Source organism: Schistocerca piceifrons, chromosome 8 (assembly GCF_021461385.2).
Source record: "Schistocerca piceifrons isolate TAMUIC-IGC-003096 chromosome 8, iqSchPice1.1, whole genome shotgun sequence".
Classification (NCBI taxonomy): domain Eukaryota; kingdom Metazoa; phylum Arthropoda; class Insecta; order Orthoptera; family Acrididae; genus Schistocerca; species Schistocerca piceifrons.
The window spans coordinates 314,866,697-314,889,389 of NC_060145.1; the positions used below are offsets into that span (position 1 = coordinate 314,866,697).

At 39.6% G+C, this 22,693-nt stretch overlaps 1 protein-coding gene across 1 annotated transcript in view; it reads left to right on the forward strand.

The window, feature by feature from the left end:
• LOC124711676 (methylcytosine dioxygenase TET2) overlaps positions 1-22,693 on the forward strand; it is a 52,876-nt gene that overhangs the window by 16,989 nt on the left and 13,194 nt on the right. Inside the window, exons 2-9 of the mRNA XM_047241872.1 lie at positions 8,495-8,684; positions 10,090-10,194; positions 10,346-10,582; positions 12,037-12,221; positions 14,189-16,904; positions 18,034-18,209; positions 19,413-19,766; positions 22,033-22,260. Coding sequence (XP_047097828.1) covers positions 8,495-8,684; positions 10,090-10,194; positions 10,346-10,582; positions 12,037-12,221; positions 14,189-16,904; positions 18,034-18,209; positions 19,413-19,766; positions 22,033-22,260 — 4,191 coding nt within the window. The remainder of the gene's footprint in view (positions 1-8,494; positions 8,685-10,089; positions 10,195-10,345; positions 10,583-12,036; positions 12,222-14,188; positions 16,905-18,033; positions 18,210-19,412; positions 19,767-22,032; positions 22,261-22,693) is intronic.

The window sequence follows — 22,693 nt, forward strand, 5'->3', positions numbered from 1 at the left end:
AAAGATGGACGGGGCACTATTTATAAGATTCAGTGCCTTAAGTGTCTCTTTCCTTGTGCGCAGGTTCATACTGGACGTAACTATAGGAGATGCGCCCGATGCTCTTTACCCAAATGTAAATCTCGAACTTTGATCGGGTAAACAAACAGTGCACTCATCAAGCGTGGCTGAGTTAAGATTTCATAAATGATTCGAATATCGAAACAAGGTTATAAAGAAAGGTAAATCGTAAAGGAGATAATATATCGATGTGAGGTTTAGTCTATAGGTTTGGCAACAAATATTTTTTTTTTTTTTTTTTTTGCGAAGAAATTCGTTTTAAACACAGCAAATATGGTACCTATTTTTCAGTCTGTGAACATAAACCACGGTCGTATCAATGAATTCCTATTTTCCAGAGCTCTGTAATACTGCGACGAAAAGTACTTCGTTTCTTTAAAAATATAATTACTTGAAAGTCTCGTTACTTAATAAAGTGTGTGAAATGTCATTCATACTCACAAAGATATATATATATATATATATATATACTTACTTACTTACTTATCGCGAATGGACCCAGAAGGATCACGCAAAGCTTTCTGACGTCGTTTCTTCCATACTTCTTTCATTCGTTCTCCATGTTTTCTTTTTCTTTCTTCTGTCCATTTTGTTCCTGGTCTCTTTAGTGCTTCCTTCTCCGACAATACAATCCACTTTTCCACCTTATTTCTAAAAGTTTTTCTATCTTTGACATCTTTAAGTTCAATATTTGCTTTTTGTAAATCTAATTTTACTTGGCTAATCCATGGTGTTGTTGATTTGACTTTTTCTATGTAAGTGAGAATTCTGTTGGTGAGTCGTGTGGGGGGAAGTCTAGTGACATGTCCATAAAATTTTAATCTTCGCCTTCTTATGTCTGCTGCCAGGTTTGATATAGTTTCTGTGGTTCTTCTTGATTGTATCCGGTATCCTTCTTCTGTTAATTTTGGACCTAAAATCTTTCTCATAATTTTGCGTTCTTCTTTTAGTATTTTTTCTAAATCACATTTTGTGTGGAGTGTGAGCGTTTCACTAGCATATAGTGCTGCTGGCTTAATTACTGCGCAGTAGTGTCTGATTTTTGTGTTCGAGGAGATGCATTTTTTATTGTATATTTCATGTGTCATACCATATGCTCTCTTCATTTTCTGTTGTCTGATCTTCTGTGCAACTTTCTCTCCTCCGGTTGGCTCCAAAATTTGTTGTTGTTGTGGTCTTCAGTCCTGAGACTGGTTTGATGCAGCTCTCCATGCTACTCTATCCTGTGCAAGCTTCTTCATCTGCCAGTACCTACTGCAACCTACATCCTTCTGAATCTGCTTAGTGTATTCATCTCTTGGTCTCCCTCTACAATTTTTACCCTCCACGCTACCCTCCAATACTAAATTGATGATCCCTTGATGCCTCAGAACATGTCCTACCAACCGATCCCTTCTTCTAGTCAAGTTGTGCCACAAACTTCTCTTCTCCCCAATCCTATTCAATACTTCCTCATTAGTTACGTGATATACCCATCTAATCTTCAGCATTCTTCTGTAGCACCACATTTCAAAAGCTTCTATTCTCTTCTTGTATAAACTATTTATCGTCCATGTTTCACTTCCATACATGGCTACAGTCCATACAAATACTTTCAGAAACGACTTCCTGACATTTAAATCTATACTCGATGTTAAAAAATTCCTCTTCTTCAGAAACGATTTCCTTGCCATTGCCAGTCTACATTTTATATGCTCTCTACTTCGACCATCATCAGTTATTTTACTCCCTAAATAGCAAAACTCCTTTACTACTTTAAGTGTCTCATTTCCTAATCTAATTCCCTCAGCATCACCCGATTTAATTTGACTACATTCCATAATTCGATGTTCGGACTTCCTGACAGCCATACAGCACTTCCTCGTGTACCAACCAAGCGTTGGGAAAACTGTTCTTTTAAACACGTTTCGGACTTACAAGCTGGAATGCAGTTTGTACCATCCTCCTGGAAATTAGTGTGCTCATATTCTTTCGAAATGTCTGCGAAAGAAATGAGCTGCACTGCGTCTATACAGCATTGTTTAAGAGTTTTATCACTGAAGAAAGAAGAAAAAAAAAGGTTGCTCCTACAACGTTTGTGTGACTTCGTCCACAGCACGCTTTGATTTGTTCGTAATTTTAGTTGGGCCGATCTCCAAACGGGGAAACTGTGCTCAGTCCCGCAACATTGACATGAAATTCTGCGTCACACGTTTCCCCGACCATCATTTGCGTTTCATGACGTATTTTAATTCTTATTCCCCTGTAATGACAACCTAATGAACAGTTAATTTCGAAATACGAAGCTACGAACTTCAAATCCTTAGACCTCCAAAGCATATGGCGGCGACCTGGGAAGAGGTCTCATCTTCCATTGTTCTGGAAAGCCACAGCGGTATTACTCCTTACTCCTGGTTTGAGGAGCCTTCGGGTATGCGTTCAGGTTCCGGCTGTTAGTGACTTAGGGAACCCTGACGGCACAACTGTACGGTGCGTCATGGTCCTCCTGCGTCCTCATGTATGCGACAGTGTCGTAGTGCCATTTTTCAACGGGGGGGGGGGGGGGGGGGTTCCACTGGGGGCCGAACGGCACAATAACCCTGGGTTCGGTGTGGGGCGGCGGTGGGGTGAGTGGACTGCTGTAGCCTGTTGTGAGCCACTGAGGGTTACGGCGGGGACGAAGACTCTCCGTCGCTTCTAGGTCGCCAGTTCCGTACAATACAATCCCAAAATACAATCCCAAGAGCAGTAACGCCCACTTTACTCTTTGTTTTTACGTCAGTGTCAGTTAACAGCTATACTGTGTGGATAGGTTTACTAATGGAGAGCTGGCCCATATGCACTTTGCGTATTGGTTTACTGAATGCTTTGGAAGAGCGACATAACTACGCTATGCTGAACTGTTCCCTCAGCGACGACAACTATGTCACAGTATTTTTACATCTAAGAGTTGTTGCATTACTTTATGTTTCACAACTGGTTACTGCATATTAAATCTCTTTCACTGTAGGGATTTTCCAAAAAGCAAGGTAATTACGGTAACAAATCAAATGAATCATAAGTACATTATTATTGTGCAACGAGCCACTAGAGGCCACAGTTCCTTTAAACTCAGAAAATATCCCTGGAAAACGTCTGACGCTATGCATACGTTGACCTGGGCGCATACCAGTTACTATATGATGAAAAATATTTCGTACTTTGTCTTCGTATCTCCGCATGACTCTCTAAAATTCGAGATTTCCATTGATGGGGTAGACTATTCGTTAACAGGGGTCAAAAGAAATTATGAAATCGACGTTCATGTCTTGGTAGCACAAATTTTCTAGCCCCCAGATATCTACTGAAAGTCAGGCAGTTATCTTCTCCGAGATAGCTTCATCTTTAGTGGAGAATATTAAGTTCTCGGTATTACTGTCGAATTCGCTCAATATTCCATTCAGTGTTGTGTCAGCCTTCGGTAACAAAATGGTTCAAATGGCTCTGAGCACTATGGGACTTAACTTCTAAGGTCATCAGTCCCCTAGAACTTAGAACTACTTAAACCTAACTAACTTAAGGACATCACACACATCCATGCCCGAGGCAGGATTCGAACCTGCGACCGTAGCGGTCGCGCAGTTCCAGACTACCGCCTAGAACCGCTCGGCCACCCCGGCCGGCCCTTCGGTAACAACGGGAACAGGCCGCTGTGTGTATCCACATAAGACATTCGCAACTTAGATACCGAGAACCACTGTTTCATCGTTTTAAACAGATGAATGTAAGCGCAAAAGCACTGTAGACTGTGATTTAGTCAGCGACGTATGTTTAATACGTCACTTCTTTTGGTACAGCACTGTGCTCATGAATTCAACGGGAAACTGGGGTCCAGTAACACTGCTACGAAGATTCCACGGTTACAGATTATGGGAAGAATCCTGAAGATCTGGTCCGTGGAGAAGAATATGCGTTAAGGAATTTTTAGAATTAACTTACGCTTGAGGCCTCCCCGAAGAGAATAGTTGGTGCGTCTCGTACGTATTTGGATGCGAATATCAAAAGCGAAAGTAAGGCGCATACTTTTTCGTATAAGAGCTACAAAATATATTTTCGTTCCTCAATATTCATTAAATTCGACAAGAAAGAAACTTGGGCACTCGTTTGAGTCTGGAACGGTCGAGAACAATCACATTTGTGTACGCTTGCAGATGTTAAGTAATACATACTCGCGTCCTCCCTCGAAGATATACACTTCCCAACATTTCAGTTATTGCACTGTGTCGTGATATTCAAATCTGAAGACCTCGACAACCATTAGAAGTCCATGTTGGTTTGCTTAGTGTTGATATAAGTCAGTATCCTTTCTATTTGCTTGCCCTGGAGAGTGACGCTGGAAAATCTTATCACTTGAAAAGTATATCGCAAAGAAGCAAACCAGCGACATCTTAGAAACCAGCTGCCGATAACGATTTGAGCTTCAGCTTTATCACCCAAGGCTTCAAATACAGAACGCTGTACGGGCGTAAACACGCCTCGAAGTTCCATGAAAACATTACACATTGATTCAGGAAGGTTAGATGTTTGTAGTTACTCATAGTTTGGTTCATCTCACGTATATTCGCTACCATTCGACTTGTGATGCTGGATACGGTTCTAGTTTCTATTATGAAGATTGTCTCCCAGGTAAATTTTCAATCTATTCCATGCAAGTGGAAATACAGAAAGATGACATTTACGAAAAGCCAATTTTTGTAACGCACGTTTTTCTTTATTGTATTAATTCTTAAGTAACACTCTATTTCTGCACAGTATCTGGAATCTGTTTTCTGACTCCGTAAATTTAAAACCAGTGCTCATTGTAGCTGAGGATCGTAACCGAAAACAAAACTGTATTTACCAGAATCGTCTGTCGAAACATTTGAACGAAGTGATCAGGTAATACTGGGTTGAGGTATTCTGACGAACCCAGTCCATGGAGTAAGCAGGACCAAAATTCATAAGTCGCGGAATACTGCAACTACCATAATTCAGTTAGCGCGAAACTGGAAGTGTACGAGAAGATTTTATGCCTCTTTTCCGATACGAAATGCTTTATTTGTACAGTAAAGAGAGGAACTATGACCTCATACAGGTCAGCTTCCGAAAGTCGGCAACTGAGGAGATATGGGCTGTTTTTTTCCTCACGCTGTAATTCACCTGCGGCTCTGAAATATGCACGGAAGTTGCAGCTCCTGCGAACAGTTCGCGGGGGTAGCCGGCTGGTGCGGCAGTTAAAGACGGGAGCCATCGTATATCTTGGCTCGCTTGGCAAATGGCAGCTGAGCGATGGTTCGCCCTGCGTGCAGCTGTCGGCTCGCTAGATTGCTTTCAAATGAAAAATGAGCCGTCTCCAGGTGCCGGTGATGTCTTGGTCGATACGTCCGAATTTTAAAGTACCGACAGAGATAATGGCTTTTTCCTGTTTGGTCGCAGTACTATTCTTACACTTTGAGAGGAAAGTGTTAGGGGAATGGGGTTGTGAACAGTGATGAACCCAAGTATAGTGGTATACAGGCTGTTTCTAATTTTCGTGGCAAACTGGACGAGTCAGTTGTGTACAGCGTAAACACAAACTCCAGCGACGATAATTCGGAGGTCGTTCAGAAATATTTTCCGATAATTTGGCATAAGGGGCCCATGGTCTTCGATTGCTCGGTACAGAGTAATTGCATTTCGTCTGATTTCTTCCCCCTCTCCCCATTTATTTTGTATCTGCATTGCATTGAAAATACCCGAGCGACAGTGCAAATGTCGACAGCGCTTGCCGTGCTGCGTCTTGTTTGGAAACAACCGTCTTTCATTCACTTACGGTACTTCCTGTTGACAACAAGAGTCTAATGAACACCGTGAGCCATCGGTAGATTCTGTGACGTGTAGCGTCATACGTCTGTGTTTTGTAAGTGGCACCTGGAAAGATTTAGTTTGTCTATTTCAGTTATAGACCTTGGCCTTGTGTTCTATTTATAAGTCTTTAGTTCTCGTGGGTTGCGGATTGGATCATGTTGTTTATTAGACCTCTATAATTTGGTGAGAGTTAGTCTGTGAATGATTAGAGTGGAGGTGGAATAGCCACCAGAGTCCTTTAGTGTTGCTGTGTTCAGTGCTACTATCAGGCCTGATAGTGTATAAAAGGGCATGGACAGCGGCAGATGGTGAGGGATCACTCTGAAGAACACAAAAATGGTCCTAATGGTTCTGAGCACTATGGGATTTAATTTCTGAGGTCATCAGTCCCCTAGAACTTAGAACTACTTAAACCTAACTAACCTAAGGACATCACACACATCCATGCCCGAGGCAGGATCCGGCCGGCGAAGAACACACAGATGCCGCGTACTCGTATGAATCGCTATTATCAGCACCTGACACAGTTTGAATTGCGCCTCGTTGTGATTCTCCATTTGCTCAGCTGGTCGAATCGTTCAGTGTACAGGCTTGTGGGGGATTCAGATGTGACAGTTGCCCGATGTTGGACTGCATGGGAAAGTGAGAACAGGAATTACTCGTCGCCAAGGTTCTGGTCGATCGCATCTCACAACCGCAATGGGCGAATCGCTGTATCATGCGTCGACCACACCGTAACCCTTTCACATCAGCTCTTGTCACCCGAAAACATTCTGTGTCACCTTACACCATCGGTCAGGGACTAGCAACTGCCAGTCTACGGAGTAGTGTTCCATGTGTAGGCTGCCGTTAACACCAGAACACAAATGGCTGCAGTGGAATGGTGTCGTGACAGACGTGGACTGCTGGTGAAATTAGTCGAATTGTCATCGTAAATGAATCACGGTTCTACCTTACCCGAAATGATCATTGCTGGCGAGTATGGCGGCGACATGGGGAAGGTCACTTTCCTCCATTGTTTTGGAGAGGCACATCGCCGCGTTACTGCTGTTGTCACGCTGTGGGAAGTCATCGAGTGTGACATCAGGTCCCGGCTGGTAGTGCCAGCACAACGGCAAGTCACGGACATCTTGTGTCGTAACGCGTTACCTCTCGTGCGACAGTATTGTGGTGCCATTTTTCAACAGGACACTTCTCAGCCACACGTAACATGTTTCTGTGAGCTGTCTCTTCGATTTTGAGGTACTCCTGTACCCAGCGAGATACCTTGATCGTCTCCGACAGAACGTCCGGGTGACCACCTCAGATGTCAACCCTGTCACAGTGCCAGTATCAAGAATAGAGGATCATATACCTTAAACTTTCATTTTGTGTCCTCCTCCCCTTCTAGATACTTCAATTCTTTTCTCAGGCAGTAAATTTTTCTAATGTTTTACTGTTTTTGGTAAAGTTATCGACTGACCATTTCTTGAGGATCATATCTCTGCCACATGTACAATTGTATATAGTTTATCGCTTTATTAAGTAATCCCAAGAACAGTAATGCCCACTTTACCCTTTGCCCACAAGCTCGCATTCACTACTGCTTGGGTTTGTTTTTACATGAGCATTAGTTGCATGTTGTTATACACACAGTAAGGATAAGTTTACTAATGGCAAGGTGGCCGATAGGCATTTTGTATACGGATTCACCGAATCCTTTGGAAGAATAGCACAACTACACTATGGTGATCTGTTTCCTCAACGACAGCAACCACATTACAGCATTTTTGCTGTTGCATTACTCTGTTTTATGTTTCACTATTGGTGATTGCATATTACATCCTTTTTCAATGTTATGAAGGCATAAATCAAGGTAATTATGGTAACAAACCAAATGAGTCACAAGTACAATATTACTTTGTAATGAGCCCCCAGTTCCCTTAAACTCAGAAAATATCTCTGGAAAACCTCTGACATTATGCATATGTTGCCCTGGGCACACACCAGTTACTATTTATGGTGAAAAGTATTTTGAAACTTGTCTTCTCACCTCATTGGCCGGAAATTTTCTTGGGCTGTCATCTGCATATACAGGTTCTGTAAGGAGTTTTTAGCACTAGTCAGAACCATGTAGTTGCTAGTTCTCTGTGTTCTCTTAAAAGGATGGGCACAAATCTTCAGCACTGTAATTATAGCTACTATTGCCAAAATACAAATAACTGTGTAAAGCTGTATACAAATATTGCAGAGTGTATATATGATGTGTAAATACACATTGTTTTGGTTGTGTTCTGTGATGTGGTGTCTTCTGTTTTGACCAATACAATTTTTATATTAAGAGATCTATTGAAGAAAGAAAGATTAGCAAAAGCACCATCTTTGCCTTCATTTTTTCTCTAAGTGAAGGTCTCCTTTTACAAAAATTCCTTTCTCGTGCTACTGATTTGTTGTAGGTTACAAACTGTTTCATGAGTTTTGTTACAGTTAGTGTCATATAATTAATTAATATTTCCATGGTAGTCACATTAAGCTTTTCAACCATTTTCCTCACAATGAATGCCTGTAATGATTGACTGCCTGGATAAAGTGTAATATTTGTTACCAGCAGGCACCGACCGTGATGCCATTCTACGGGAACTCGGCCACCCCAGTAGGTGTACCTGGACAGCAGCAGCAACAGCAGCAGCAACAGCAGCCAGCCACTGGCATGATTGAGGCAGCATTTGCACCACCCCTGAGGGAACGCTACACTAACTCCGTCTGGCACCCAGCAGCTGCTGGCGATCCAAATGGTGTTGGTAAGTTGTTATTTATGAGGCAACATTTGATTAAACTCTAATTGTATTTGTGAGGAAAGATTTTAAAACATCTTATACTTGCTCTAATGCAAAGTAATTAAACAATCCAGAGTAATAGAGTTGCAAGATTTGAAGAACTTCCAGTTAGCTTTAAGGTTTGGATAGTGATTTTCCTTTCAGCAACAGCAGAGCAAAGTGATTATAATACCCTGTATATATGTCCAAAATGATGTATTATTATGAAGTTAATTATCCAAATGTGAAAGCTAGTAGTTGTGTTGAGAACAGAAAGTCAGCTGTACTATATTAAAAGTTCTATATAAATACGAGTATATTATGAATCTATCAATTGCCTCAACCTTTGTTTAAAAACTGAAATTTTATGAAAAATGAAGAATTGCTACCATTTACCTATCTATATTATGGAAGCAGCAGATTAATACAAAGATTTCATACAAATACCTTGCTTAATAACTTTGGAAAAATTAGTAGTGGGAAACTGGCAATGGTGGATGTCAGATGACCAAAGTCCAAAAAAATTACTTTACTCTAGATATATACTATCATATAAAGGATTATTTTCAATGGAATAAAAGACACGCCACTGTTGTGTTTGATTATGTTGTTCTGTTCATATGTTGTTAAAATACTGGAAAGTAGATCAGTGTAGTATAAATTAAAAGAGGCCAGTACCATGTATAAATCTATGTAATGCTTATACTTTGTTACAATGTTAAAAACAAAAGGAGGGTCAGCATTGGTTGTTGAAGCAGAGATACTTATTTCTGTTGCAAATCAATTTCAATAGCTGTGTGACCATCATTAGTGTTGTAGATAAAACAAGAGGAAAATTGTCAGACTGCGCTATAACGTACTACATCTGCCCAACTACATAAGTAAAAACATACAGAAGAGTTCATTTTCACAACTTACCTAGTATCAAAGCCCTGTGTACTCATAAATCCAGGCACTACAACTGTAGTATCTGCACATATAAATGAAATGGACTTGTCAGACCAAAGGTAAAATGGAATTGGGCTAGCTGCTTAAAGGGACCTACACAGTTATGCTCGTTGCCTACACCAGACAAGGCAGAATCCTCTTTAATGATCATTATTACAAAATCCTTTATTAATGGAAATAGAAGATTTAACAAAATATAGTATCTAATCCATGCACACATCAAAAGATTTAAATGTAAAAATCTTTAGGATTACTTCATAAAATCATAAAACTGAAGTGGTCACTCCTGGCATGTGTTCAGGAACACTGTCCTAAAAGTGTGTGGTGTAGCACTTTGCTACAATTTTTGCAGATTATACTAAAAATAAGCTTCGTAATAAGGGAGAAGAAAATTGTAAGAAGGATGTACAAAGTATGTTCAACAAATGTTGTTTGTTTCCAGCTGCATGGACTCCGCAAGGACAGTTCATTCAACAGTTACCTCCACAATTGGATGATCTGAGATATCACCACCATACACAATACACTGCCTACCATCAACCGACAGGTAAGGATGATCGTGAGCAAAAGCACTTACACAAATCTCAAATCTGCTAGTCTACAGAAGTTACTTACTATTTATGAATATTTGTACGATTTTATATAAAATTTGTTACGTTGCACACATGCAAACTTGAAGAGTTTTATTAACATTTCAGTAAGTTACCAGCCACAGCAGTCGCAGACGGCAGTGTTCGATCAGCAACCCCCGACTGCAGCTGTGTTCCAACCGCAACCACAACAACAGCAGGCGCCACAGCAGCAGCCCCAGCAGGCACCGCAGCAACAGTACGGCAGCAGGCCTCCCTCGTCACCGGCACAGGCTCAGGCGCCTCGTGGCTCCTACTCGCAGCCTCACACCCCGCAGCCTTCACCGCAACAGGCAAACCATTCAGGTGAGGCATACATGCTATTTCTGACACAGCAGCTGTGGAAAATATCAATGGAATACAGGTAATCATTAGTTTTGATAGATCAGTGTCACTTCTTCTGCCACTGATACTCTGTTCATCTCTTTAATTGTAATTTATTAAGGGAGAGTTTCTCTGAGAAGTACTAAATCATTATCTACAACATTTTGTAGTAATAATGGACATTCTGAAGTAGATAGTACACTGAAGGCAATTACAGCTCATTAAAATACAGAAAAGCCACAACAATTGAAAACTGTTTAAGTAATTGATAAAATTGTGACTACAGTTCCAATTTCCATATAAACTCTGCAGTTATGTGGTCCAGATTGTCTACGATCTAGGTGCTTGCAAAGCTCCTGTAGTGTAGTATTCTCAACATTTATGGCTCCATCATGTCCTTGTATGCTTCCGTGGAATGTAGAACTATCAAATACTGTCAGTTCATTGTGTATGGTGTTATTACAAATCACTGTGTGGACTAGTGCAACAGCATACAGCATCCATGTAGACATATATCAGCACATATCTGTCATAGAAAAATAGGTAACCAAGGCACAATAAGTAATTTACAGGCCATAGTGCATAGTTCTGCTGCTGCTTTCTAATAGAAAACATTTGAGTTCCTTTTATGCATCACACTCTTCCAATTATTGATAAGTACAACTTAAAGACGTGATATAAAAATTTTGTGATCCAAACTAAAGCTTATCTTACGATAACTTACCACGTCTTTTTCCATTCCTTTCACTTCCTTGAATATTTGTAATTATCTTGTGGTGTTGCAGTTCTTCTTGTTACGTCCGTGCTTGATACAAAATGGGAAGAGGAGTTCTGCCTTATGCAAGACACCTTTTTTTCTGCTTTGTTTCACCCAGAAATGTTTCAGCACGTTTTGTGCTATTTTCAGTGGGCTATTTTTTTATTTTCTAACTGTAAATTGTTGTTACATATTAACATTTAGCATAAGGCAGAATTCCTCTTTCTATTGAATTTTTTTTTCCTCTTTCTCGCACTTCAGTTTATTTTAGAGCTCCTGTTTACCCAATCCCATTTTACCATTAGTCAATGACATATGAGTATTTTTTTTTATGAAACATAACCTCTTCCAGTTGTTCCATTGCCCCCTCCTCCCTCTCACTCTGTAGCAATTTGTTCATTCTCTCTCTGGGTCACCATTCTCAGGTTGTATTCCTATTGTCCTTATTTTTGTTTTCTGCAGTATAATATGCCCACTTACTTTACATTTACAGAATTTACAAAAGATTTAACATAATTATGAAAAATTTCAAAGTGTTGCCTTGGTAACATTAATATGTATTTTCTGTGTGACATATTTTTCATTGATACCACCTTTTAATCTCTGTCCCTCAAATATGATGTAAAATATAAGATCTGGTGCAGAGATCCAGTCTGAAACCAGTTTTTTCACTTGACAGGTGCTACAGGCATTCCAGCCAATGGTCCTGTAAATGGTCATGGGGGGGCAGTCAGTGGAGGGTCCAATGCCAGTGTGCACAGAAATGGAACTGTCAATGGTGGAAACCAGTACATAGATGCCTCACCAGGTAGTCAGTTCTCGGAACAACGAGAATACGTTAATGGAAACTACAACCCATCACAGGTAATTCATGCTGTAACATTGTGTAACACAGTATTAAAGGCTGAATAAAAATAATGGAATGATGAAGGATAACCAAACATTTTGTAGTGTCAGGGCACTGCTAGAGTATGGTAGTTTCTCTTCAGAGTTCACAGGCACATTGCAGAATGAAGGAGCTTGGGTTGGACCACAGTACTGAGAAAATGTAAATATGTGTGTATGTGTGTGTGTGTAGGCACACATTCCGAATTACTATGTTCTAGTGCTTAATTAAAAGTGGAAGTGATACACAGTACCTCACTTTCAGAACTAATAGTTTCTTTCTAGAGGAGGTGAGGATATGTTGGGAAAGATTAAAAAGAAAAGGTGTGACACTCAGACCCTGTGATGATACAGCCCCACCAGTAGTGAGGATGATGATCAGGTCAGAGATGGTAAACTGGTGCACAGAATGCCAACTGTAGTCCACATATAATAAGTACAGAGTAAAACACACACACACAACACACAATAAAAAGGACAATGAACAAGGTGAGGGGGGCGGGGGGGAGGGGGGGGACATGTTAACAGAGAGTAAGACCAGGAGGATGATGTTGGGTTTCTTCAGGGACATGGTATGAGTCAAGGGATACATTATTAAACAATTATTGTTAAACTGTTATAAGTTTTTGTGCTTACTTAAGCAACATTTTGAATACTAAAATTAATAGGGATAATGGTACTTTGTGAAACAAGGTACTTTCTCTGTTATTTAATAAGTCCTGTAAATCTCCTGTATTATTCAACTTACTCTTAGATGATGAATGTTTCCCCAAAGGGCAGCATATAGATGGACAGTCATCTAATTGTTGGCAACTCTGATCAATGTATCCAGAGCGAAAATCAACTGGACACATTTTCTACATATCCTATTACACATTACAGAATGTGCATGTAAGTACTCCTGTGGTAGGGATGCAACCAGCCAGCTTCTGATTCCTGCTCAGTTTTCTGTAGCAATTATCTGACTGCTGCTCTGCACAAAACTACTCTCCACTCCCCAGTTACACAGCCCTGAACTGGCAGAAAATGGCATATTTCAGACAAATAATGTGGTACTTCTGTTGATGATTTTTAGTCGACAAAATATTGTTTTGTGTGACTGGCTGAAAAGACCTAGATCATTAAAAAGCTTTCTGATTGCAATGATAAGTCTGAGATAGTATCAATGACATAACAATTAATTTTAAAATGGTTACGTGGTTTTATCCCAGAAAATCTGTTCTCAGGAATCCTTTGTAGAAAAATGATTGCTGCTCTCACAGAACAGTGCCTTCTAAATAAAGTTCTTAATGGTGAGCTAAATCTAAAATGTTATTTTAAATTGCAGGCAACTGCAGTCAAACTTCCACATTTTGTAAGAAATAATCTGCCCTGGCTGTAGAATACTTTTTATTAAAAGTCACAACTGGTTTCATGCCACTAGGAGATGCTTCCTCGGGTGATAAAGATACAGCAATGACCTGTTAAAAAGAATCTTTATCACCTCAGGATGCGTCTTCTAGTGGATGAAACTGGTCATGACTTTTATTACAAAGTATTCTACAGCCAGTGCAGAGTGTTTCTTGCAAAAATAAATCTAAAATCTGATCTATGTGGAAGCCTACATGAACAGATTGAAAAGGCTCACAAATATTAAATTGTTTTTCACTAAATAAAGAGCTTCCTGCTTGATTTCAATGCCCATTTTTCTTAAGGTTGCATTGTAGAGTGATGTTTTGAAGTGATTTTTGTACCTTTTCAGTTATTGTTCATGTCTTTCAGAAAGAGAGGTGCAGTGCCAACAGTCTTAAATGGTTTTATGATGCAGTGTAGTGCATTTCGAAAGCTTTATTCGAAAATAATAATCTTACAAAACATAGTGCTTAAGACATTATGATCAAAGTATGTTTCTTAGAAATTATAAACATGGTATGTTTGCAAAATAAACAACAAATTCATTGTTCTAGGATGTGACAATGGCACCACCTCCGTCGACAACCCCCACTAGCAGGAGCAGTTCTGTGCACATGGATCCCAGTGGCACAGACAGTTTGGTCAACAGTGGCACAAATAAAGCAAATGCTTACAGTAATCAGACACAGAATGCTACCGGTCACCCAAACGCCTTGCCTGGATACCTACTCCACCCCCAAATGCAACACCAACATCAACAGCAGAGTTCACAGAACTCTAGCTCCAGTAGGTATCCAGGCCAGGAAAACATCATGGGGGACTTATGGGAGGGCAGCCGCCAGCAGCAAGGGTGGCAGTCGCAGGAAGGAAATGAGCCAGAGCCTGGAGGGGAACCTCCGTTTCGAGAAAGGTCGAATTTGAATAGCAGACTGAAGACCATGATCCTTAACAAACAGCAGCAGCAGCAACAACAACAGCAAGTTAACCAACAGCAGTACAACCAGCAAGCACAAACACAGCTTAATGGAGCCTTTTCCACAGATCGCCCACATGAAAGTTCTGACGGTAATTTTTTAGTGCGAGGCCACCATCCTCAGAACCATCCGTCCACAGTGACGTCTGAGGGTGGTGGCTTCCCGTGGGACTGGGTAGGGGGAAATGGTCCTGAAGTGGATGCTGGTGCTCTCTCGGCAATGGAGAACTTTATCAAATATGCCACTGGTGGAGATGAAAGGGAACAAAGGAAAAGTGGAAATAGTCTTAGCCCTGCCAACTGGCACTCTCCATCTGCTCAGGCAGCAGCTGAAAAAATGGAGCAACATAGGTCTGAATCTTTTGAAGAGAGTTCTTCCAAAGGTCAGGGTGCATCAGTATTTAAAACACTGCAAGGAGAAACGGTGCCATTTAAACGCACAGTGAATGCTGAAGTGGCATTTGATCGACAACAGAACAATCCTGTTTCAGCATTTAAGTGCCAACAAAATAATGAAGCAGCATTCCAACTGCAACAGCACACTAATGACACTGTTTTTAAAATGCAACAGACCAACAACTCGGCATTTGAGTGTCAGCAGCGTAATAGTGAAACGTCGTTCATGTGCCAGCAGAACAGTGAAACGACACTACATCAGCGTCACCAGCAAAATACTCAGACTGGATTAGGAGATCAACAGAAGGACACAGAGATGAGTTTTAAATGCCAGCAACAAGAAACAGAAACAGGCTTCAAAACTCAGCAAAATATTGAGACAGCATTCCAGGTGCAACCAAACATTGATGTGGGATATAAGTGTCAGAAACAGAATAGCAAATCACCATTTAAAAGTCAACAACAGAGTAGTGATTCGGCATTCAAATGTCAGCAAAAGCCAGAAGCAGTATTTACTCTTCCGCAGCAAAGTAATGAGCCCACATTTCAATGTCAGCAGCAAGATGTCAACCCTGCATTCAAACAACAGTCAAATAGTGATACTATTTTCAATTGTTCTCAGACCACAGAGGCCTCTTTTAAATCTCAAAGTAATTTGGATCCAAAACTAAAATCTCTTCAAAGCACTGAATCCACCTCTAACAGTCATCATCCTCAAGATGAAAACTTTGCTTGCCATCAGAATAACCAATCATTATTCAAGTATCAACAGAACCATGATACCACAGCAAAAAATCAGCAAAAGAATGATCCAAATTTCAAATGCCAGCAGAAAACTGAGTCAACTTTTCAGGGACAACAGCTTGGTGAATCAACATTTAACTTTCCTTTCAACACGGACCCAAGCTTTAAACCTGAAAATGGCCAAAAACAGCAAACAGCAGAATCACCATTTAAATGTCCCCAGAGAAATGAAAAAGCCTGTAATTATCAACAAGATAGCTGCACAACTTTCAAGACCCAACAGCAGTCTAATAATAGCAACACAAATTTCAAATGTGTACCTGGTATTGATGTTGCCTTCAACTGTCAACAGGGTGTGGAATCAGCATTTAAGTGTCAGCCAGAAAGCAAGACATCATATGAGGAACAGCAGAAGGTTATGGAGACAGCATTCAAGCCTCTTCAGCCTGCAGATGGATCGTATGATCAATGTCGGCAGGCTCCAGCAGGATTTAAATGCCAGGCGACCAATGTCCATGCTTATCATCATCAGCAACAAGGAGGAGAAAGAAATCAATCAGGTCAAACAGTGCCTTTTCACCAACAATCAAATGAAGGAATCTTTCCATGTCAACAAGACACAGGTATATCATTGCATAGTCAGAAAACTGTCACTGGAATGGGGGAAGCACCTTCAAGTGATAGGCATTTTCAGACTGGAACTAGATATGAAAGTGGTGAATTTATGGACGATAAATCATTTCATCAACAAATGGGTATAGGAGTATTTCAGCAAAAGCCAGAACAGCAAGACAATAACACATATGGACAATCAGTGAAGACAGAGGCGAGGCCACAGACACCACCAATGTCTCCTTCTCATTCCAAAGGTACTTATCCTTTCAAAGGAGATGGAGGCCCTACCCCTTTGGAGAATATGTCAGGTTCGTGGTGTTGTCGACGTGGTGGAACTGATACGCCAGCACCAGAACACCTTCGTGATGGCTGCTGCCAAGGTCTTCAGACAGCAGACGAGCTAGACACTGGCCAGAACTGGGGTGATGGACCTCCCACACCAACATCTGGAGCAGCAAGAGAATTGCAAGAACATGTCGAAAGGCTGAAAAACAATGCTCGTACTGAAGTTCCTGACTGCTCATGTTTTACAGCTGACAAAAGTAAGTATCTCATTCACCACTGAGGGAAATCAATCTTTGTTACATTTTTCGTAAGAGAAATAAAGTTGTTTATTTCACATGAAATAACACTGGTTTTAATGTTAGTTCTAATTAGATGGATATAAATTTCACATATAAGTGACAATCTTTTGCGTAGTGTGTACTCGATTTCCTGAAACTTCAATTTAATGTAATAAAAAACAAAAGAGAAAAATACTTGTACCAGTTCTAAAACTCAGATCAATTACTATACTATTTTATCACACATTCTATCTTAATGATTAACAAATAAACTCATTCACAACTTTTTTTGTCATGAGACCATGGTTTCCCATTCCACTAGTTGATCTGAGGTGAGCATATGTAATGTGGTATCTTATTAACATTAATAAATAGAACTGAAAATATCAACAGGCTACTCACTGGTTTTCTTACAGGATATAGCAAACAGAAATGCCAAAAATAAGATGTAGTAAGGAGAGTTTTCAGTACTGGGGAAGCCCTGTTCACTACCTTGGGAAAATATATGCAAAGGAAAAAGATGAGAGATGACAGATGTACATCATTCACTATTTAGAACAAATAGAAGTACACTCACTGTGAAGAAGATACAGGAAACTTTGCAGTCATAATACATGCACCATATATCTGCATAAAGTGGTTCAGTTTAGAAAAGATATTGTCGTAGTGGAAATGTGAACATCAAGTAATTATGATCAGTGGTATGCATTTAAAGCAGGGTAAATTTGTGGAATTATGGCACCAGACACCAACAGAATTCCAGATGAAATGTATCTAGAATGCTTATGTAGGAAGGCCTTAAGCAGAGCAATTTATTTCTCACCTACCGTGTAAAGAATCGGATCTTTGAGTACTGGGAAAACTCTACAAGAGCTGGAATTTAAAAGCTTTGCATAATTCAGTTTCTGTTGTTTTCTAGTTGTAAAACCAAACAGGTAACTTGACAGTTGTCTGAAAATTTATGATTAAATAATATGAAGAGCTAAATGTATATTCAGAGTTAATATGATACATCATTTAACTTCTGTTTATTTCGAAGTGTTAGTCCCATGTATTTAAGAATTAACACCCATTAACATAAACTGACCAACTTTTCTTTTCTGTTAAGGCCCACCGGAACCAGGCTCTTACTACACTCACTTGGGAGCAGGTCCAAATCTTCCTGACCTACGCAAAGATGTAGAGTCAAGGACAGGTCTCCAAGGGAAAGCCATCCGTTTTGAGAAAGTTGTTTACACTGGCAAAGAAGGCAAAACTCAGCAGGGGTGTCCACTGGCCAAATGGGTGAGTTGAGAAAATTACTGTTTGTGTTGTGTGTGTGTCTTGTGCACAAGAATGCTCATGACAGCTATGTTTCAATTACGAGCTACATGAGCACTGCTGTAAAGAATTGCTATATGTGAATGAATTCAGATAAAATTGCCTTTAGACATCCGCTATGTAAATTATTAGTTATGCCTGCTCTATACATTATTATTTAGGCCTGATCTCTCTTGACTTCAGAAACTTTCATCTCCTAACCACTTCTGGATTTGCAAAGGTCCATTAAAACTGAGCAGTATAAAAAGCTCCTTGAAATTATCCCTAGCTTTCCGCGTGCATTTAAAATTATCACAATTCTTAAAATATCATAGTTGCTCATACCAGTAGAGTACACTCCATGTGTGATTAAACAGTAGTATTTGTATATTCTCTAATGAAATGTCTTCCTTTTTCGTCCTTTTTACTGTTATAAGTCTTCCTTGAACATGAAGGGCCCTATGTACGCAAAAAGTGCAAAAATATATTGTTTTAAAATACACACACACACACACACACACACACACACACACACACACACACACAGGGGGACAGGGGTTATATACCACTGACTTTGAGACAGAAGAGCAGTCTGTTTTGACTTTTGGCTTAAATAGCACTCTGTGCTTTTTAGTTTAAGGCCATTCTTTTTGTTTGTTAATCAAGTATCCTCTTTCCTTTGGGTCAATTTTTAGAAGTAATATTTGTCCTTTAAAATCTGTGCATATGTTGGGTATCAATGGTAACCTGTCCTGACACAAAATTTGAGTTTTCATGCTTCTCAAGTGGAACATTCATCCATTGTTGGTTATGAACCTTATGTTATGTTTTATACATTTCACTAAGGTAGACTGTACAAAGAGATTTTAAAATACTGTTTTTACCTAAAATAAGACAGACAACAGTAGTATCAGAAATTATGTTCATTGTCATTATTTAAAGCTGTTTAAGGTTGTACTCACAACATGTTAGAAAGACTAAATTTCACACTCATCTTCAAACAATTCTGAAAGAAGAAACTAGTAATATATAAATTAAAGTCCACATTTCTCCAATTTGACATGTATCCTCAGCACATTATTTAAGCAACGTACTTTGTCAGACCGGTTCATTTAGAAAGGATGACTTATCAGAAATGTTCTCTCTGATGTGAAATTTAGTGCAAATCTTCGTAATTTGTTGTTACAGATAATACGTCGTTCTTCAGTAGATGAAAAAATATTGTGTATTGTAAAACACCGCCAGGGTCACAAGTGTTCTACAGCATGGATAGTAGTGGTAATGGTTGCATGGGAAGGCGTGCCAGCTGTTGAGGCTGATCGTGCCTATGGTCTCTTAACGCACAAGTTGAATCGCTTTGGCCTGCCGACAACTCGCCGCTGTGCCACAAATGAACCTCGTACTTGTGCCTGTCAGGGATTGGATCCTGACACATGTGGTGCTTCTTTTTCTTTTGGATGTTCATGGTCTATGTACTACAATGGGTGCAAGTATGCCCGTAGTAAGACAGTGCGCAAATTCAGGCTATCAGTCCGTTCAGAGGTGAGTGTCAAAATTGAAACAAGGTACTAATTTTTTTCAGATAACTAAATGTGTTTTAATGTAAGCAAACATCATTTACTTCAGGCTGCAGGAAAACAGATATATAAGACCATGTTTTAGGATAATGGCTGTAGTAATCTTGATAAAAGACAATATAGAATCAAAGCAAATCGACTGGAACCAAATATATATTTTTACTTTCAGTTAGTGTGTGTTTTGAATGAAAAGGAAAATCTGAATCACAAATGTGTTAATTTCACAAAAAGACAGGCCAGTGCAACAGGTACCGGTACTAGCAAATGTAAAATAATAGCATGTCAAGTCACAGATGGGGGCAAGTTATTGAACTATAAGCAATTGGGCTGATGATGGTAAAACAACCTTTGCAGTTTTTAAAAGAGCATAACATAACAATTTATTGGGCAAGTATCCGCAGCCAAACTTTCGCATGTTGAATGAAAACTGCTGCAGCTATTGTAAATCCTTTATTAAAGGCTCAAGCAGTTTCATAATTTAAATTACATCATTAGGTGCAAATATTGGAGTGATCACGGAACTCTTACAGTCTGATCCCAACCCCGTCTTCAAAATTTTGGAAATTTTGCAAAAAGCAAAAGTCATGAATTAAAATGCAGCAATGAAACTGGAACCTCAGCTGAAGCCACAGTGGGATGGAATGCTGTGACTGCCATACAAGAACACAGTCAGTGTTCCCTCCCACTGTGGCTTCAGCTGGCAGTCCTGTTTCATTACCAAGTTTTAATCCATGACTATCACTTTTTGTGAAATTTCCCAAGTTTTGAAGAAAGTTTTGTGTTCAGAATGTAAAAGTGGGTTGACCACTATAATATTTGCACCTGATGATGTAATTTAAAGTACAAAACTGGTTGTACCTCTAATAAAGGATTTACAACAGCTGCAGCAGTTCTTATGCAACATTTAGAGAGGTAATATTAATGCCTTCTCAGCCACTATGCAGGATGGTCAAAAACAGTCTGAAAAGTTTGTAAGGATGTTACAAGGTAGAGTGTGCTAAGAAATAATATGTTGTGGTGTTCTCAAGTTATTTAGCAGTAAAATTAGTCAATCAGGTTGTTGAAATTGCAAATTCAAGCACTTGTAGGCACTAAAATACTGTAATACACTGCATCTGTAGGTCCATGAGTTATCACTTGTGGAAATACTCATTACCAGTTAAAGTGTGCCTTTTACAGAAGTGATAAATTTAAGCTAGGTCAGCAATAGTTACGTTCGTTCAGATCTTTGGAAACCAAATAAATAACACGTCTGGCAACACTCGCTCTGGCAGGCTTCTCGAATTTGCCTACATGGTGATCTGATTGGCTAACTTCAATGCTAAATAACTCAAGACATGGTGCAACCTATCAAATTGTTTCTTAACAATTATTTTTCAGCACAGATTCCCATGCAACACCCTTTCAAGCTTTACAGATTGTTTCTGACCACCTCATTAGTCACATTAATTTGGATTATTAACTTTTTATTGAGTTGCCATAATGTTTAATTTTGGAGGTAGAATTCAGTTCAAGAACTCTCAAAATTTGTGATGTACTGTCAAGTAGTTTAAAAAAGTATTGCATTGGGTTGCCATGTATTAGATTTATATGTCACCTTTGAGCTTAATGTGATTAAACATTTTCTGATATATAGACATGCATTGCACATTAATTTTCCTTAAAGTTGTAAAGGTACTGAGTGTTTGTACAGAGTGACTTCATTACACTTGAAAGCGTATATCTGTGAATCATTTCATCAGATTTTGAAAATGCTTGCTGAACAAGCTCAGTTACATATTTCACTTACTGTTTTTGTGTCTATATTCCACTCAGCATCTCCACTATATGGTGTGTGGTTATCACTATTCACCCTATTGTTATCATTCCACTCAGAATTTTTCTCTATCACAGAAAGAAAAGTATGACATCTTCATAATGAGAGCTCCTAAAAAGTCTCTAGCTCACACAGCCGATGCTCTTTGCTGTCAAATATTTTTAAAAAAATCTCTAATTCATTTCTTATGAGTGTTTCACTGCTTCTTTAAACTGACAAAGTGGTTTTACATCAGTCATATTATGAACTATACACTGGCAATATTTTTCAGCTATCCAGCACAAATCTGAGTGCTAAACTTAGATGGTATTAAAATATGAAAGATGTTCTCCATTTTGGGGGATGGTTCACTTGTTTCTTTTAGTTTTGTCAACACACAGGCAGCAGATTGTACAGTCAGGAAATTTTTTTGCAGGAGCAAGAGGTGGAGGAGCGAATGCATGTTCTAGCAACTCTCCTGTCACCACTGTATCAGACACTTGCCCCAGCTGCATTTCAGAACCAGACTCAGTTTGAGCGAGAAGCTTCTGAATGCCGATTAGGATTCAAGCCTGGAAGGCCATTTTCTGGAGTCACAGCCTGTCTTGACTTCTGTGCCCATTCTCATCGAGATCTGCACAACATGAATAATGGGTGCACTGTGGTAAGTATAGTATTAGCAAATTTAATAAAGTATCTAAATATTGTACAGTTCCATATAATACTATTTTCAATACACAATATTAATACAAAAAATGTTTTATCATGATATACGGCCGACTTCCTTCCTTAATCCGATGAGACCGATGACCTCGCTGTCTGGTCTCCTTCCCCAAACAATCCAACCCCAACGCTTTTAGCATGATAGAACGTACTTCTCAGATGTTTTACAGCTATGAGAAGATTAGTGGTTGAACCTCTCAGCAACACTGTGAATGGAGATATTTATGAAGTGTGACGCATCAGGTGATGTGGTTTCTAAAAATACTCATACTCTGCCTTCAGCATATGCCACTGTATACTGAAATTATCAGTCCAATTGAAATTTTCCCACACTTGGCAGAGTTCCTGGGCCTAAGCTAACCACAGTGCCCCTG